Consider the following 18,303-nt stretch of genomic DNA (forward strand, 5'->3'; position numbering starts at 1 on the left):
TGCAAATTTCTACACTTCTAATTACAGTAAGTAGCCACGAAGCATTTGGCAGAGTGCAGTCAATGAAACACACGGCGTATTAAAGAAATGCATGTACAAATTCAAGTAGATACAGATTTGGTTTCTTTCAGGGAAAAAAAGAATACTATCGCCCACAATTGGGTCATATAGATGTTAAAGAGATGAACCACATTATAGTATCAGTGCAGCAAAAATATGTAGAAAAGCTGTGACATGAAAATGTTTGGTATTTTTATTGATTCATTACTTGTTTGTCCGAATACATATTAACCATAAACATACTGCAGTCCCGTTTGTTAGCAGCACATAAGGTCGCCAAATAAATTACATTCAAGCAGGAATCTTCCTTTCTGCTGATGGCGTGAACACACACACACACACACACACAGTGGAGAGTGAGTGAGCTTCAACAGACTGTAAACCAACAGATTAAATGAAGCTTTAAGAATATTAACAATGTGTTCTTCACACCGTCCCACCCACTCTCCATCCCTCCATCTCACCATGCTTACATCCATCCTGCCATCAGTGCACTAATGCTGGCTAATCCAGATGTGAGCTCAACACTCCAAAGTCTCCCCAAGCGAGGCCTACATTCATAGAAACATGATCAAATATGATCAAGAGTCTTTGTGCGCGTGGTCGCTCCCATCTTCATCCACTCATATCCCGCTGAGATTTTAATTCAGTTGAATTTGAATGAACTAATTTAAGGACTTGTTCTATTTGTGTTGAAGGCGAGTGTGTGGGCAGCAGTGACGCTTGTTATCTGATCACAGTGTGGAAAACGCAGCCTGCTGTTCAGTGTTCCTCACTCTAGTCTACGGGAACAAGTGATGGAACACACAGTGCTATTTGGTTGTCATCTATGAAAGAGACGTGAGGACTTGATTAAAAGGTTTAATGGAGAGATCCCTCATTCTGAGGCTTTGAATCACAGTGTTTGTAATGTTACACCAAAAATGCAATAGTGTCATATTTTTGTATGAATTTCATAGGATTTTTATTACATTCGCAGTCAAACGCTTGGACACATTTCGTCATTCAATTCAATGAGAAAGTGTGACCCAACTTTTTACTTTTTACTGTGTATGTTGGTAATAAAATAATACCCTGGAGGCTGGTGACTTGCCAGGCCAACAACCAGTAGCACGCTGCTTTAGTCTGATCAATAATACGATAAATTGATCTTTCTTTCACTCTCTCCCTCTTTCTGTAGCATTTTAGATTAGGATGACACCTGACATCCAATACAAATCTTTTTTTAATAATATGTGGCGGACATAAGCAAAATCAACTAAAAGAGTCAAACTGTTGTTTTGTGAAAATGTGTTATATATGATTTCACTGAAAGTCCCTTCCCCTTTAAACCTTTAATCCTGGACTAAGAGGAAAATGACGCAACCTGACATTCTCAGAATCACACACACACACACACACACAAACGTAAATACACACAACATACATGATTGCAACGCATGCACATACGCAGATACACAGACTGCACAGTGAGTATCTATGGAAACACATACACAGCCATAGTGTGTGTTTGGATTCACACAGGCATAAAAGCACTCATTTATAAACACAAACACACAGCAGTTTGTACATATGCACGATCATCTGAGGTCAAAAATATATCGTCTGTCCTTTGACGTCCAACTGGTACTAAACGTACATGTATCACACTGTTTTCTAAAAAAATATATACATGTATTTATGTATAGTGGCTCTAATGAAAGACAGCAGGAACCAGTACAGTAAGTGCTGTGCTTACAGAGGGTTTTAAGTTCATTTTTTTGGAGCTTGTTTCAAATTGCACTATAAGTGTAATTGTCAAAGATACCAAATTGCAAAATGAACCCTCTCGAGGTTAAATCTGAAACTAATGAGAAACAAAAATCCCTCTGCTCAGCCATCCAGGTTTAATACGCCGTGAATAAACAGGACCTCGGCTGATCTAATAATTAATTTGGACAAATCAGTCAGACAAGGACTCAATTTGTTCAAAATTACGTGGTTTACGAGAATCGGTTTAACATGCAAATGAATAAAACTAAGAGGGAGGTCTGGATGTTTGCTGCTGTTTGTTTTGACGCCATGTCTCACGCACACTGAAACAGCCCTGCTGCAGTTTGCCTTCAGTTTAAATAAAAAAATGATGTGGCTTGTTGCCATGCCTTCAACTCCAATATCCAAAATAGCATTGCATTGGCCAAAATATTTGGTCTCTGCCTCGTGCTGTTTATGTGAAGGCTCAATCACATTAAGATGAAATGGACACAGAAATGAGGACAGAATGCAAATTCAACCAGCGAGAAGTGGTTACTGAGAAAGGTCTTCTCATTCTACGTCATTGGTAATCATCCACAGACTTACATATCAATTTAAAATGCCAGGTTTCCGTTTAAACAGGTGCTCCTTGAGCTAAGGACTGGGTCAACGTCTTTTTTTAACATAAGACAAATTATCAATGTCCCTCAAATATATCAGAAGTAACTTAAGATCTAAAACTCAAAACACATATTTTATTTTGGAAATCATAGAATTGCGCCAAAACACCATGGACAAAATCTGACTCAATAGAATGAGTCAACATTTTATCCTAGATATCCTAGTGTTTTTATATTCTCGTGTTCATATTGCTGTGTATTTGAGGAGAAGTTGTCAAAATATTCTTTCTAACCCACTTTAGCTAGACAGTAGAATACAAACATTGAGTCAAACCAGAAATCCTTTCATTGGAGTTCACTCAACATCCTCCACACTGATTTATAAATAAATCCCCTTTCGTATTTTGACATGATTTTAAAGCCCTACTTTGGATGTCAGAGGCAGGGACGGTTTGCTGCAACCAGGTCATTTCAGTTATTCATGCAGGGACACACCCAATGGCCCTAAAACGCCTACACACACTCCGATCAGATTTAGTGTCAACAGCATGACCTGAAACCCAGCGTGTACACTAATCCGTCTCTAATTGATACAGTTGTCGCAGCAGAGTTGTTGTGGAACGGAAAGCCGTTTCACTGACAGGGAGAGCCTGGACAGTTCGACCTTTGGCCTTTTCTTACCATTAGTTTCCAGAGTTGACATTTAACCCTGAGTGGTTAAGGAGGTCAAACGTCACACGCTCATGCTGAGAGTCGCCAAACTCAGAACTTTATTTTTGATTTGTGTGGAGATCCCCAAACTCGCATGTACCAAACATGTCAAGCGGACATGTGTTTAAAAGTGGAATTAGCCTCCAACCAAACCTACAGACAGAGTTTCTAGACTGTAAATAAATACTTCAAGATGAAGATGGAAGATAATATTTCACAGAGAAGACGTTTGTATTTATTGATTTAATTATTTTGCATTACATGCATTTGATGTGTTCCTTCCCCCTACACTCGTACGGGAGATTCACACAGATCTCCTATGAGATCACGAGCTGATCAGCAGTGTTTGTCAAAATGTCCTGAGGCGCAGTCGTGAAAGGGGCCAGCCGTCATAACTAACCGGCTTAATAGGATATTAATCATTCTCCAATCTGCACAGGAAGCGGAGGCAGGGGAAGAGAAGAGGAAGTGACAGAAGAGAGAAGACAAAGAGGAAGATTGGTAAACGCAGGAGGAGACTGAGGCCGTTAAGCAGACAGATTTAGTCGTGTGGAGCTAATGGAGAGACTAACGTGGCACAAAAGTGGGAGCAACAAAACAAAAAAAAAGAGAACTGCAGGCCTTCATGATCAATTCCAAATCACCATCATTATTGTAATTAATCACATTTTAGTAACTTTTATCAATACACGCCAACTATTGCACCTGTGCGTCTTATTTATATTTGAATTATTTATATAATATGCATTTAATGCGTTGTGACACTGTTATTTGGACACAGTCCTGTACACCGTGTACAGATTGTAAAACCACTGAGGCAAATTTGTGGTTTGAAAATTAGCTCGTTAATTTGCATTGCAATTACATATTTAAAAAGAAAACAGGTGAAACTGATCAAAATAACCCAACCTTGCTAAACTTACTTACTTTACTAGTCCATTTGCACAATTACTTGAGAGTGCTTTGTAAAAAATAGGGTATCTATTTACTTAATTTTTATTTATACCTAATTTAAAGTAGCTAAATCTGAGTGAGTCAGAAGACAAATGGATGCATGAGTACAGTACATACAGTGGATGGATGGGGGGGGGCGATGGACTGGACAGCTCCCACCCTACATATATGTCTTTTCCCCCGTCTATCTCCAACCTCCACTCATTTACTGACGACTAATCCACGGCTCAGATTAATCCCTGGGCCGCCACACGCACACGCACACGCACACACACACACGCACACACACACACACACACAACATCACAACCCAATCTCTTACATAAAATAAAACATACTCAAATACACAGAAGCACAGTAAACACTAACAGTGACATTTTGATACTGAAAACACTTCCCAGTTCAACGACATTCATAAATGATTGTCCTACTTGTATGAATAGAATTACAACTCTTATGTAAACAGAGAAACAGGACCTGGACAGGCTCAAAAGCTGCAGGTTGAAATGAGCTGTGTTTTATCAACTAAAAGTCAGATATGTCTTACATTACTGCAGACATGTTTTCAAGATCACCACTAGCATTGTTGGATTACTTTCATACTATTCATTCTGCATAAATGTCAACAAACCATTAACATTTTGAGATTCCTGAATTATAGTTTTATTTGTGTAAACCAGTTTGTGAGCTCATTAATGTGGACTAGTTACAGTTCACGTTTAGTAGAATAAAACATAGCAAACGACAATAGTATGGGCATTTAAAAGGTGTAGCATAAAATATATTAAACAGCAAACCCCACACTGCACAAGTGACTTAAGAATGTGGGGTATTACTGTAGTGCATTATGGGTATAATCTAAGAGTTACGACCAGAAAAAAAATAATAAATTCAATCTTCTATGTGAATACTTATTGTGTCCACCAAAGCGTTCGTTTTCTCCTTCTCTGTCCTGTTTCTTTCTATAAATTAGACCATTTTGAGGTAGAGAAATATATTTCCCCCTCCATCTTTTGTGTGAAACGAACTCTTGTACATCTACCAAAAAGTGCATTAATCAACAGAAATAAATAGTATTTGAAATAAAATAAAGAGCACCATTTCCTCTTAAAGTAGAGGTATTTGGTAAAACCGTTCTAACCACCATTAACCAACACAATGACATAGGGAAGCTTAAATATAAATATTACAATAGTATGTAAAACAATACGTTATTTTTAAAAATCCATTCAATACAGCTAAGATGAATAGTTACAATGACCAAATACATCGTTGGAAAAGCAAAAATAGCACAATTACAGATGATAAATAATCACATCTCTGAAAGCATAAAAGAGCAGCGTGTCATGTGACCCGTACAGACACATACTGTACAATATGCAGAGTGATGACTTGGACTGCGTGAATAATCCCCATCTGTGGAGCGAACATGCTACGTTGTTGAGTCCGTCTAGCACTATAACACTCACGTACACAAACATCTCCTATCAGGCTAAAAAGCCCCCTCGCCAGCCTCAAAGAAAAAAACTGCATGCACTGCATGACAAAGTTTTGTAAGTAAAAGAATTCAACGGTGACTGTCAATTTTAAACAGGCCCCACGGCCCCAGGGAAAGGTCTCAAATCTGTGAAACAAATGGCATCAACCCCAAGAATGCTGCTACAACTTATGAGACATTATAGAGCGTGGGAATGACCAGCATCATGTTTCCTGTCCTTTTCAACCAATTCATTTTTGACAATTAATACATTTTTATTCATGATTCATGACAATAAAAACCTGTCACACAATAATGAGCTGATAGATATCTTAAGACCAAAAAGAGTAAATGTGGGTCTCTCCGAGTTAAACTGCTTGCTTTGTTGTAATGTGTAAACGCATCTGACTTGCCGACTTTGCTTTGTATTCAATAACAGTGATTATTATGTTGTGAGTAGATTTCATCTCTCACTGCGTTTCTGTCTTTTCAACTGAATGCTGCTCCCACACCACAGGGAGCTGCTGACACACAGGGGGGATGATCTACTGTGTGTGTGTGTGTGTGTGTGTGTGTGTGTGTGTGTGTGTGTGTGTGTGTGTGTGTGTGTGTGTGTGTGTGTGTGTGTGTGTGTGTGTGTGTGTGTGTGTGTGTGTGTGTGTGCGCGCGCACCAGTAATTGTGTGGGTCCAAACAGAGTGAAACCCGACACAGCCATCCAAATATTGCCGGGAAAAAGCCTGTGACGCAGTCCACACGTCAAGCCAATCACCTGATGATGAAGTGTAATGATACTAATCTGCATTGCTTGATACTACTTGGGTAAAGTAAGAAGATACGACTGCATCTTTTATCCAAAGAAATCCAAAAAGTGCGGTGGCATCAGTGACAAGCAACACCAAACCTGCCCCCGAATGTTGTCACTACTAAAGTAAAATACTCTAGAGCTATACGGCCCAAAAAAATTCAGCTAAACACAAACTTTCCAGTGGTAGAAAATACATATTTTTGACCAATGGATTTCTTCTGACCTCTGAACCCAAACCAATGATCTGAACCGTCATATCTACAGCAGAGACATACTGTACAGTAGTATTTAATAATGGATCGACAATATCAGCAAACCCCGGTTTCATGCCCGCGCCTTGTTTCCGTGTTTTCCATCCCCACTCACCAGTTCTTGGTTGGTAGAGTTGGAGTCATCTCCGGGGAAGGGGATGTAGATGGCTAAGGCCACACAGTTGGCAAAAATAGAAAGCAGTATAAAGATATCAAACGGTCTGGAAAGGAAACTGTTAAGGAAATTAATTTAGATATTGAATTTTATTGCAATTATGGAAGTTAGTGGATCCTTGGATGTAGCAGGGTTTCATACATGTACGTTTCTTAAGTTAATGACAGAAGTGCTTATTCATGGTGTGTGTTTTACATCGGTTCATCAACTTCCCTAACCATTCATCCGCTGAGCTATGAGGCGAGCTATTCATACAAACAGACATAATCCAAAGCATCTGCCTTCCATCCATCAACTAGACCCTTCTGTCTGTGGGATAAAGGATACTTCCACTCCACCAGGCTGATGCAGGCCCTGCGGATGGGGTTGTTGAGGGTGAGGCAGAACAGAGCCCTGGGTGGCCTGCTGCTGGTGGATCCTCCCTGCTTTTTGCTTTTGGCGTACTGCTGCCTCTTCCTCTGCGCCAGTGAGCCCACGGGCGCTGGTCCCGTGGTGCAAACCGCGGTCGGCTGCGTCCTCATGTCGGGCTTTTCGACATCGTCCTGGGCTTGGCGAGCCGCACTAACGGCGGCGTGCCAAGCGAGGACCGGACTGACACCGGAATCGGGGCCACTTGAGTCCTGGATGCCGCTGTTGGCCCCAAAGAGACCACAAGAGGAGCCGACGGGCTTGCCAGCGCTGGGGGGGGCATGCAGGGCCTCAGGAGGATGCAGCTGATGCAGACGGGTTTGGCTTTCTGACCAGAGTGCTGAAGTGTCACCGGGGGGAGTGGTCCTTTTGTTGCTGGCATACTGTGCCCCTGGAGGAAGAGGACGCGGTCAGAGACAAAATGGCCATGACCTTAAGAAACTGTAAGTTTGAGTATAAACAAAAACATATGCTAAGACCACGTTGCCCTGATGCAATATTGGGCAACATTATTCTACCATTTATATTCGTAAAGGGCATTTCAAGGGACCAAAATGTCTCAAGAAGAAAATAAATTCCAATCCAATTCCAATAAAATGCAACATGTCATAGAGTTGTTATACGTTCCGATTGGAACATTTTACACTGTATGAAAAAATGTTTGCATAACTACAGTAGGTGTTTTTTTTTAAATAAAATGGGAGAAAGAGGCAAAGACAAACATTGACAACGTCATTATACAGAGATCTCTGAAGTGATGATGTTTATTTCTGTTAGGAATGTGGCCTTGTTACTCTGAGCACGGAAGAGACAACATTTCATCTGAGCAAAGGGGAAAAAATTGTTCACTGGGGATTCTAACGATGTTGTTTTTGCAGATAAGAGCAGTGTAATTTCACATTAAAGAGCTGCCTTGTCCAACATTATTACGTAATTAAAAAGGTTTGCAACATGATCACTGGTGTAGATGAAGATGAAAACGGAACTTTAAAGGCTTAAAGTTGTAACAATACCTTGAGCAGAAAAGTGAAAGGACATTTGCAAAGTGTGTAGAGACAGCGAGTCGGAAACACTGCCTCAATGAGAGAGACAGAGAGTCATTAAAATCAATGCAAACCACGAGTTAAAAAGACAGTGCCCTTGACACGTTCACTTTGGTTCACTGCAACTCTACAGCCAAATGGCATCAGCCACAGCTGAGACACTGAATGTTAAATATCCCTGGATTTGCTCTTTTTTTAAACTGTATTCATAAAATATTTTTTTTTAACAGAAATTGTCCTGCAGTTACTAATCTGAATCTCAGATGAGTCTCCCCATTGCAGGACACCGCAGGTGCAAAATAACAAGTGCAACCTGTTACTTAACGATGGAAGATGCTTCTCCGACGCAACATCTGTCACAAATTACTGAAGAAACCACTCCTGCTGCTGCTGTTGTCGAGTTAAATGATTTACGCGTGGTGACTTTTTAAAACACTACAATGTTTTTTAGAGCTCTTCTTGAATGGTGAATTCGCGCTGGTTGAAAAGTTGATTTGGCGTGTCTCGGTTCACTGTGGGAGGCTCACGCGGCGCCCAAAGAGCATCCTCCCCGAGCTGCCTCGTGGATCAGAAACGCGCTCTTGGAGGTAAAAGAGACGGATCACCGGTCAACCATTTTTTCAGAGAACTAAAGTAGCAACTCGTTTCCCAGTGGATGCGATGACCGCTGCCATTACAATCACGCAACACAATAAACAAAGAACAGCCTCTTAAATCCGTGCTCTCAAATAAACTGGACAAACAAACCCTGCACACAGACCATAGAGGCACAGACACAGCAGGCATCCAGAGAATAAACCAAACGAGCGCTCATCGCTTCCTTCCAACTCTCCCACCGCGCTGCGCGGACAGCTTTTTTTCTTATTATTATTTATTTTTTACCTTCAGACTGTTCATCTGCTTCTTGCATCCTCGAATCCACATTGAAACGGTCCTCCTTAGATCCAACTCATCGTTGGGAGGAGAAAACACCAAAAGGTGTCGAAGCGCGCGCCCGAAGCGAGCCGTCAACCTGAATTGTAAAATAATTTTCCCGAGCACAAAACCCCGAGAGGAGCGCCGAACATGTTCGCCACATCCGGGTGCCCGCCTGCAGATTCACGGCGGATCCGACGGGCACGCGCTGACCGCAGCAGTCCATCCACCACCGCCAATTAGTATCCGCGCTGAGGTCTACATCTACATGTACATGTACACGGGCTACGCACTAATGGGGACACATCAGAGCTGGATGTGCACCTGTTGCTGCCCACCAGACGTCTAACGCGTTTGTTTAGCATCTCAACTCAAGAACGAAGTCTGGCAGAATTGCCAAATGTTTTTCGGACACACCGGAATCAAAATGTGCTTTAAAACAACAGTCACTAAAACGGATGCTGGGTGTTCTTCATTAGATATTTGCATGAAACTTAGTAACAATCCATTAGGCCGCATGTGACACACTTGGCATGCGTGGAAATCACTCTATTTTTCCGTGTCGGTGTTTTCTGCATAGCAAGATAAACGCCATCCTACCCATGGAGGTCTACTTACTATATTCCAGTTCCTTGGATTTGCCCCTGAGGGGTCTTCCCCTTATAACGAACGGCATTCGGTCACCTGGCTCTTCTCTGGGGCCTCATTTCGCCGATTTCTGGCTTCACTCCGCGGCGACTCGAGAGGAAATGAGTTGTCGTATCTGTGCTGGAAGGTTACCAGGGATTGGATTACCTGTGCCTGCATGGAGGACAACAGTTTCACGGTAGCGCGTAATCCTGCGATTATAATCCCTCCTCCGATGTTCCCTCAATAGGTGGATCAACAGGACCAAATGACCAAGCAGGGGATGTTTAGCTTGCGGAGTAATATGGTTTTAAGTACACTACAGAGTTCTTCCATTTTGGGGATATTTGTTTCCCCAGCATACTAATTTTGCATTTTGGCAAGCGTAAAACAATGAACAAAGTCAAGATTTACCATACAAACATCTTGAGTAAATTCTCTTGGACCCAAAATGGTGAACTTTGATAGAAAAGTGCACAGGATTTTCTCGCAGAGATTGGAGCCTAACTATTATTATTAATATTGTTATACGACTTAGATATATTGGTAATATTGTATAAATATATAATTGTGTTGCAATTTTTTAATGTTTGTAAATTAATTACATTTTCATTATTACCAAGTTTGCAATTCACGACGAGGATTTGTTTTAAACTTTTCAATTTGATTTATTTTGTTTATTTGCAGTTGTTAAAAGCACACTGGTTAATACTGAAACGGTATTTCAACCTAATGAGAACGAACTATTTTACAGATTAAACTCTGCAGAATACATAAATCTCTAAGAAACTTTTTTTTCTTGATTTCCGGTCTGACCGGAAGTCATAAATGTGTCTCCAGAAGTCCGTCCGTGCTGGGGCAGCGACTACAGTCAAGATGGAGACCGTTAATGCCGGCCAGACGATGAGCTTAGCGGCTCTGCAGAGACAAGACCCGTACATAAACAAGCTCCTCGATGTGACCGGCCAGGTGGCTCTCTACAACTTCAACTCCAAAGTGAACGAATGGGTACGTGTGCGCGTCCCGGGCGCTATGCTAGCGTGTGGATGCTAACGCTAGCTCCGTTATAAAAAAAAACATCCGTGTGTGGGTATTTTTCCAACTGTCACATATATTCACATGCGCACTGTGTGAGGTGTCATAGTGTTTATGTCACGGTTTATTTTCGTTGTAAATAAATGACGTATCTAACGTTGTGTTGTAAAGCTAGCAGAGCTAGCAGAAGGTAGCTAGCGTCGGTCGATGCTATTATTCAGCACGTTTTCGATCAGCGGTTGTTTGTGTTGTTTTTTACACACAATGTCACGTGTCGTTTCAGGAGAAGACTGAGATCGAGGGGACCCTTTTTGTTTATGCCAGGTAAGCATAACACATGTTGTTGATGTTGATCACTGAACACCACGGACGTTGTTTACTTGTTGAGACTTTGCGTGCGTTGTCCTGCGCACACGTGTAGGCCGCCGACTTTGTAAACAAACATTCACTGCGTTTCGATTGGAGACTAATCTGATTTCCTCATGTTTGTTTGCTTTTTATTGCAGCCGTTTGCACATAGTGTTTATGTATTAACTTGCCTGCAGTTTTGTATGTCCACAGTTTTGACCTTAAGCTGTTTGTAACAGTGGATGATAAATATATACTTGCTGATCATATTTAATTGACCTTTAAGCGTTATTATCTTTAGCGTGATTTAGAAGTTAACAAAACCGCCGTCGTCAAGATGTCCTGTTGTCCCTGGTAACTTGTTATACCAAATACAACACATCATCTAATGATATAACTTATTCATATATTAATAATCACTATTTCTTATCAGTTACTTTTCAGTGTTTTTAATATACCTTTAAACATTATATATTATCTTAAATGCCTTAACTTTTGTATACATTTATTTGGATTCATGCATTTAAAGAATTGCAGGTCTAGAAAGTTTGCTAGTGTCAAGTCGTGAGAAAGCTGTGGTAAAGTGTAACCAGGAATGTTTTGTACTGCCAGAGAATTATCTCACAGTGTCACAATCTCTGCTCATCTAAGGTCCGCCTCGCCTCACCATGGCTTCACCATCATGAACCGTCTGAGCACGGAGAACCTGGTGGAGCCCATCAACAAAGACCTGGAGTTCCAGCTGCAGGATCCCTTCCTTCTCTACAGGAATGGAAACTGTGAGTACGATGTGGGATGGAGGCTCTAACAAGCCAAAAGAGTAGATATCTTGCAAAGTACCATCATGTTGCCGCGGACTGTACTTGGATGTGATGTGGGAGTTTTATTCAACGTAGCAAATTAACCTCCTTTGAGTTTTTCCAATATAGCTAGTTGCAAATACCAATCACACACAGAAATGTGCGATATTGTCCGGGTGAAAATGCTCATTGATTCTTTGTCAGTGAGAATACGTAAACTTGTATCTCCTTCTGGTAGACAGTTGTGTTGGGGTTATTAACATTAAGAATTACATACAAACTAATAAAATATAATCTTACCTCTGAAAATGCCGAATATACAACTCCCCAATGTTCTTTGGAACATTTCCTTTCCCTTCTGCTTGAAGTCATTTTGGTGTTTTGGAGTCGCATTTAGCAAGAAAACTTCTTCTGCTGCATTTCTCGCGCTCATGGCCTCACACAAGCTTCACACAAACCGTTTCAGCTTGTTTTGGCCCCAGTCAAAGTCATTCTTCATGTGGCCAACAAGGTTTGATTATAGATGCAAACACCTCTTGATATAGATTTAATTATGCATGTTATTTTTACTGATTGCGTCATCTGGTAAGATGCAAGTGCTAAAGTCAGACTCCTTATAGAAACAGTTCTGCAGAAAGTTCAGGGAAATAAAAGGGTGATGCAATTCCTCAGATCTTGAGAAAGTAACTGACAGCGCTGCCTCCAAGGTAATCTATTACAAGTCTGAACAGGAGTTTAATCACAGCAATGAATAAGGAATTCGACTGTTTCCCCAGTTGTTTGCTTATAAGAAAAAACAACATGGCCAGGCTCAAGGTCAGAGTCGGCTGCTCCCCTTTTGGACTCTGTTTGCCTATCAGCCTGCCCGGTATGGAAGACATGATGTAATTTCTCCTTTGTATTCAGGCCAGAGCAGCTTCTCCCAAAAACGTTGCTGGAATCCAGCTTCTATTTCCTGAGACTGGTTTCAGTTAAAGAGTTGCGTAAAAACTTGTTGATATTTCCCAGGCTGTGACGCCGATGCTTCAAGCTTTTGGCAGCACTCGGATGGAGTGATTCCGTCTTTTTAGTCCATTGATGCTCTTCAGGAGTGCAACGTCCTGGCTGAAGGTCCTTTTGGTAGATCAACTGGTCATCATGTTGTACCGGTCTTGGTGATTGTGCTCCTGTGAAGGTGTGGTTGATGTGAAATAATCCTCAAGGTGGTTTTAAGACGTTAAAGCAGGACGTGCACAGACGGAAGATTGTAGTTTGATTCAAAGGTCCAACGCAGGGAGGCTAGATTAGTCAGAGCGACTCGATCATTTGGGTCTTGTTCCTTGAGTCCTGCTGATCATGCTGTCTACGGTTCACAATACAACTTAATGCAAAAACCAGTGCTCTGTGTACACCTGTTTACAACCCTGCATATTCCCCTTGGTAGCAGTTGATGCTGAAGGGAGGCAAACATTCAGGTTGCTAGGTTACCTCGTCCTCTGAAGGGAATTATAATACCCCATTATTGCATCACATTCACACACTGAAATGATGCACAAGCAATGTAAGAATGAACTAGTTATTGTTTCAGTGCTGACATACAATTGCTTCTGATTTCTACATTTTAGTGTGCAACAAGTAGTTGGCTAATGACTATTTGGTGTATATGCTGGGCAGTCTGTCCAGTTGATACACAGCATTGTGAGTGACATTTGGAATCATTCTTTCCAATAGGTCATGAGCTAAATTTCTAAACAAAATGTAAACTCTCATGTGGGAATTGCTTTGTCATATGTAAGTCTCTCTCCATTACACATTGTAACATGTAGTATTTGCGGCTTTCTTGCAGTGGGTATTTACAGTATTTGGTTCTATGACAAGAGGGACTGTCAACGCATTGCCCAGCTGATGGTCAAGTAAGTAGCTGTGTATTTAGATAAGATGCAAAAGTACACTGATAGCTCTTCAGAGTGTTTTACCTATTATATTTATGCATAAGAAGCACTTAAATCTACATTTGACAATGCACATGTGTGAGTTATGTGTCACGCTTTAACTCTTCCCCAGTATTGTTAAACAAGAGGCACACCATGCCCAGAGAGATTCACCAGAGAGGGCAGCGTCAGGGAGGACCAATGGTGTCGCAGAACCACGACCCTTCGACATCCTGGAACTACTCAGCAAAGCCAAGGATGAATACCAGCGAGTGAGGAGGCAAACACACCTAACAAGTTATTCATGTACTTAGATGAGCAAATATGTCTACGTCTAGATCACAGGGCTGAGGAAAAATGTAGTACGTACTAGTAGTTTTTTAGCTAAGGCATAGCTATTTAACACTCTGTTCTGTCTGGCACAAAGATACATACTCATGACTCAAGTATATGAATATCTGATATGCGGTAATACTAACTCTTACTTCTCAGCATGAATTGTGAATGTATTTCTTGCCCCGTTTTTCAATAGCCATTTTTTTGTTCTACATATTTGTCCTGTGGCTCTTTTTGATATAACACGTTTAGAACACCATTTGATTTCTGTGTGTGATGCAGGCCCAGGCAGGTGAAACAGATGTGTCTGCAGAGGCGAATGGAAAAGCAGCTATTAATGCCACAGTGCAGGCGCACAGCACTCCACAACCTGAAAAGGTACATACATTACACAAATGTCATTGCAGATTAATATCTATCCACTTATCCTCTTAACTCGGGCATAAAAAAGACTGCAGGAAGCGCAGCGTTTTGACACAATGCATTAACTTGATTGAACCTAGAAAATGTATATTATTATATTGAGCACAGCCACATGTTCAATCCGAGGTGAACCAGAGAGTTTAAACATGGACCAATCGTGTGTCTCTTTTCACACACAAAACATATCTTGTTTCGTTGGGTTTATGATGAGTTGGTTTCTTTTGGTTCCAACTGCCAGTTATCAAAAGACCTGTCAAGCTCAAACACGAGTGAATCTCTGTTTTTATTAAACAATTCATGCTCGACATCTTACCCCTGATTATTCACTCCCAGTCCCAAATATACAAATGATACTAAACAATGCCATTATTAAATCACAGTGTAATTTTAGACTTTCAATAGCAAAATGAAAGAGAAAAGCAGCAACCACTCACCCAATCATTGATTTTATTGGTATATAAAATCAATACAGCTGTTAATGGATGATTTTTCTGTTCGTGCACCACAAGTGTTTGATTCCCACCACCGCTCACACGTTTATTTTTCTCACCCCCAGAGCTCTCGTACAATGGTGAAGCAAATCACAGTCGAGGAGCTCTTTGGCTCGTCCTTGCCTAAGGACCCCCCCCTACCCACCCTGCTGGCACCAAATGCCCCCCCTGCTTCCAGTGACAATGACCCCTCCACTGCTTACCTCCAGAACCAGTCTTATCCCACTCCGGCCCACCACAACCCCGTCTTTCCTCCCCATCTCTCAACCAAAGACCCCGGGGCGAGTCAGCGGCACCAAGTCCCCGGCCTGCTCCCAGCGCCGTACGTCATGCACCCCAGCCCCGTTTTCCAGTCAGTGGCTCCTCGGTCCGACCCCCAGCCTCGCTGTTCAGTCTCCCCTCTCATGGTTCTTCAAGCCGGCTCGGAGGCCCGTGCTGGTCCCGCCGTTGTTTCAGCACCTCCCACGCTGTATTTAGGACAGGAGATGCTCAACACTCTCAAAGCGGCGGTGCCATCTGTGAATTCGGACATCCACAAGCCCATGTTGGCACCCAACTTCCTGCCGAGTGCGCTGTTCCCCCCCCACAGCTTCAGAGAACCTGCAGGGAATCCTCTTCTCCAGCACAGCAGTGACATGGATGTTTATTCTCAGTCTCCAAACCTGATGAAAGCAATGTCTGTGAGTTCAATGGGTTTTTTTGTGGATCCGTTGACGGATATTAGCCTGATCTGTTTCTGGTCTTGTCGCGCAGACTTTAAACGCCACATATATTCAATTTTAATCTGACATATTGTTTCTTCCTGTGCCGTTTTCTCTCTCTTTTTTTTCCTTTAACAGGCTGTCCCCATGAGTCCGGGTCTTGCTTTTCCAATGCCGCCGATTTCTGTGCTTCTCTCCCCCAGCGCCTTCCAGCAGTCCGTCAGTAAGACACCAGCAGCAGCATCAGTGGTCCCAGCTGGCCCAGCTGAGCCCTCCTGCGCCTCTGTAGGAGCTTCAGAGGCTCCACAGGCAGCCTGCAGCAAAACGCAGCTACAGGATACTCTCATACACCTCATTAAGGTACACAAAGGGCATAGAAATAAATTAAACCAATATTTCTGGCCTGTTTGAGTATGCAGCTTAATCTAAGCATTTCCATGGCATCATCAAATTTTAACGGCTCTACTTCAACCAAGTTACAAAAACATGAAATCCTGCTCTTATCTGAGTGCGGAACCGTCCCCGGGTACCATGGGGCGTGTGAGGAATGCACAGTGTGCGCTGCGGGTGATTGTAGAGAACCCAGAAAGAAGTTATTTTAAAGATTAAATAGATCTACGGGACCCAATGCTGTTTACATGAATGTACAGAGACTATTTTTCCTCTGGACCGATGAAATGCGATACACAACGTTTGGTGGCTACAACTATATTGTGCTGAAAGGCGGTTATTTACTTACCATTTATGATTTCGCTGGTACCCGTGTTATAAAAGCAATAAGGTACGAGAGGCAGTACTTTATCTTCAATAATGTGACTAACTACCTCGACCTGTTACATTATTGGATGATAAAGTACAGCCTCTCGTACCTTATTGCTTTAGTAATTAGTCTTTGAGAAATAGTACCCTTGTATAGTATCCATTGATAACGTTGTCTTAATATTCCTGAGTTACACATGCTCCTGTTAACTTTTAATTGCTTCAATGGGAATCAGTCATGGGTTATTTTAAAAGTCCCCACCATCCAAATGCTTTAGACAAATCAACTGTCTTACAATTAGTTATCTAATGACAGAGTGAATGTCACCTTGTTGTTTACATGAACACATCGAGACGCAGTCCGTTCATTCCTCTCTCGTTCCCTTCCTCCCGTCTAGAACGACCCGGATTTCCTCGGCGCCATCCACGATGCTTATCTGCAGAGTTTGTCCAAGGACCTCGGCAACATGAAACTATAGTCCACGTCGACCCCCCAGGACGGTGCCCTCCAGTGCTGCCACCCCTCAGCGTCCTTTAAAGAATCCAGAGGTCAATGTGACTTAAAGAAAGTGCCGACACCGTTTCCCTTCCCTACAACCCTTCAAAGGTAGTCCGTGATCTAAGGCCTCTTACAGCATGCAGCACGTCCTTGGACTTCCTGCTCCTGCCTCCCAACAGGGTTTAGTCGTTTTGTTCTGCGTCCTCTTGGATCTACTTTTGTCTGCTTTGTCCAACCAGAACTACTGTGGGAGAGAAAAGGACAAGAGACCACAGTAGAGCAGTAGGCCACGTCGAGCTGTTGCTGGATGGAATTCCCTCGAGGACGAGACCACTTCGGACCTTCAGGGACCTCAAATCGTTTTGCTTTTGACCTTGTTGGAAAAGCGAATTTGCAATTTTAACATTATTGGAATCAAAGACGCTGCTTCACTCTCTCCTCTCCCCCCGTGTGGACTTCTCGCAGTGAGGGGAGCACTGAGGACACACAAAGACTACTGAATTAGAAGAAAGACCTCAGAACTGTTGTGGGGGGGGGGTCCAGACAAACTGTATCTCTATGGAATACTCCTTTTCCCCGTTTCCACTAATCCAACCTTCCCCTCCTGTACCGTACCAACAGCCACCACAGATTAGGGTCTTTTGGGTTTGTCTCCGGATGAGAGCGTTTAAGGTTTTCTTTCAACCCTCGTCCCAGGAAGATGAAGCAGTTTCAGTATTGTTTGGAGAAGAACTCTCCGCTACTCTTTTTAAAGTTACGTTACAGACTGACATAAAAAAAACAGCTTCTAGCTGCGTTTCCCTTTCTCCACTTCTCTCCCCGTCCTTCTTCCTGCTCCTTCTTCTCCTCCACCAGCTGAGGTCAGTTCTTGATGTCCTTTGAGGGGATAGTGCAACAGGCGACAAGCACCAGCATTTTGGGATATTTCAGGGCGGTACAGTTCAGTTCATTCATGTGAACCCTGGGATTATGCTTCTGCAACAATGTAGAATTTAAATATTGTGAGAAAAGCAATTGCTATCAATTTTGACTTATCATTAACACGGCCAGCTTAAAGCTTCAATTGCTTGAAAAATCAAACATACCGGTAATTCAAACCGATGAAAAATAGAAACTACCTCCATTCCTTTTTTCCAGAACCGTCAAACCTGAAGTCACAAAGACAGCCTTGTTGTTTGGAGGTTTGTCGTTTTTTTTTTTCCTCCCCTTTTTTTTTTTT

At 42.2% G+C, this 18,303-nt stretch overlaps 2 protein-coding genes across 9 annotated transcripts in view; one reads left to right on the forward strand and one right to left on the reverse strand.

Annotated features, from left to right (window-relative positions):
- The window catches only part of cacna1db (calcium channel, voltage-dependent, L type, alpha 1D subunit, b), a 54,091-nt gene extending 44,145 nt beyond the window's left edge, over nucleotides 1-9,946 (reverse strand). For 5 of the 8 annotated variants that reach the window (XM_037478667.2, XM_037478664.2, XM_037478665.2 and 2 more), the window contains exons 1-3: nucleotides 9,774-9,945; nucleotides 7,117-7,588; nucleotides 6,730-6,835 (exon numbers count right to left, since the gene is read on the reverse strand). In XM_037478667.2, the coding sequence (XP_037334564.2) occupies nucleotides 6,730-6,835; nucleotides 7,117-7,588; nucleotides 9,774-9,831 (636 nt within the window). In that variant the 5' untranslated portion in view covers nucleotides 9,832-9,945. Of the gene's footprint in view, nucleotides 1-6,729; nucleotides 6,836-7,116; nucleotides 7,589-9,122; nucleotides 9,453-9,773 lie in introns of those variants that run through there. The other 3 variants (XM_037478666.2, XM_037478661.2, XM_037478658.2) reach the window with 2 other exon arrangements.
- A 657-nt stretch (nucleotides 9,947-10,603) lies between these two features.
- Nucleotides 10,604-18,303, forward strand: dcp1a (decapping mRNA 1A). Its single transcript, XM_037478670.2, has 9 exons — nucleotides 10,604-10,790; nucleotides 11,101-11,141; nucleotides 11,817-11,944; nucleotides 13,791-13,857; nucleotides 14,009-14,147; nucleotides 14,494-14,589; nucleotides 15,191-15,805; nucleotides 15,965-16,186; nucleotides 16,984-18,303. The coding sequence occupies exons 1-9, from the start codon at nucleotides 10,611-10,613 to the stop codon at nucleotides 17,062-17,064; spliced, it is 1,569 nt and encodes a 522-aa protein (XP_037334567.2). The 5' UTR covers nucleotides 10,604-10,610; the 3' UTR covers nucleotides 17,065-18,303.

Source organism: Pungitius pungitius, chromosome 1, assembly GCF_949316345.1.
Source record: "Pungitius pungitius chromosome 1, fPunPun2.1, whole genome shotgun sequence".
NCBI lineage: Eukaryota > Metazoa > Chordata > Actinopteri > Perciformes > Gasterosteidae > Pungitius > Pungitius pungitius.

Excerpts from the sequence above, each read along its gene's own strand:
- dcp1a (XM_037478670.2), top strand. The coding sequence starts at position 10,611 with ATGTGTCTCCAGAAGTCCGTCCGTGCTGGGGCAGCGACTACAGTCAAG. Across the intron at positions 11,945-13,790 it reads TCTCTACAGGAATGGAAACT|TGGGTATTTACAGTATTTGG; the intron begins GTGAGTACGATG and ends GCTTTCTTGCAG. Across the intron at positions 13,858-14,008 it reads ATTGCCCAGCTGATGGTCAA|TATTGTTAAACAAGAGGCAC; the intron begins GTAAGTAGCTGT and ends ACTCTTCCCCAG.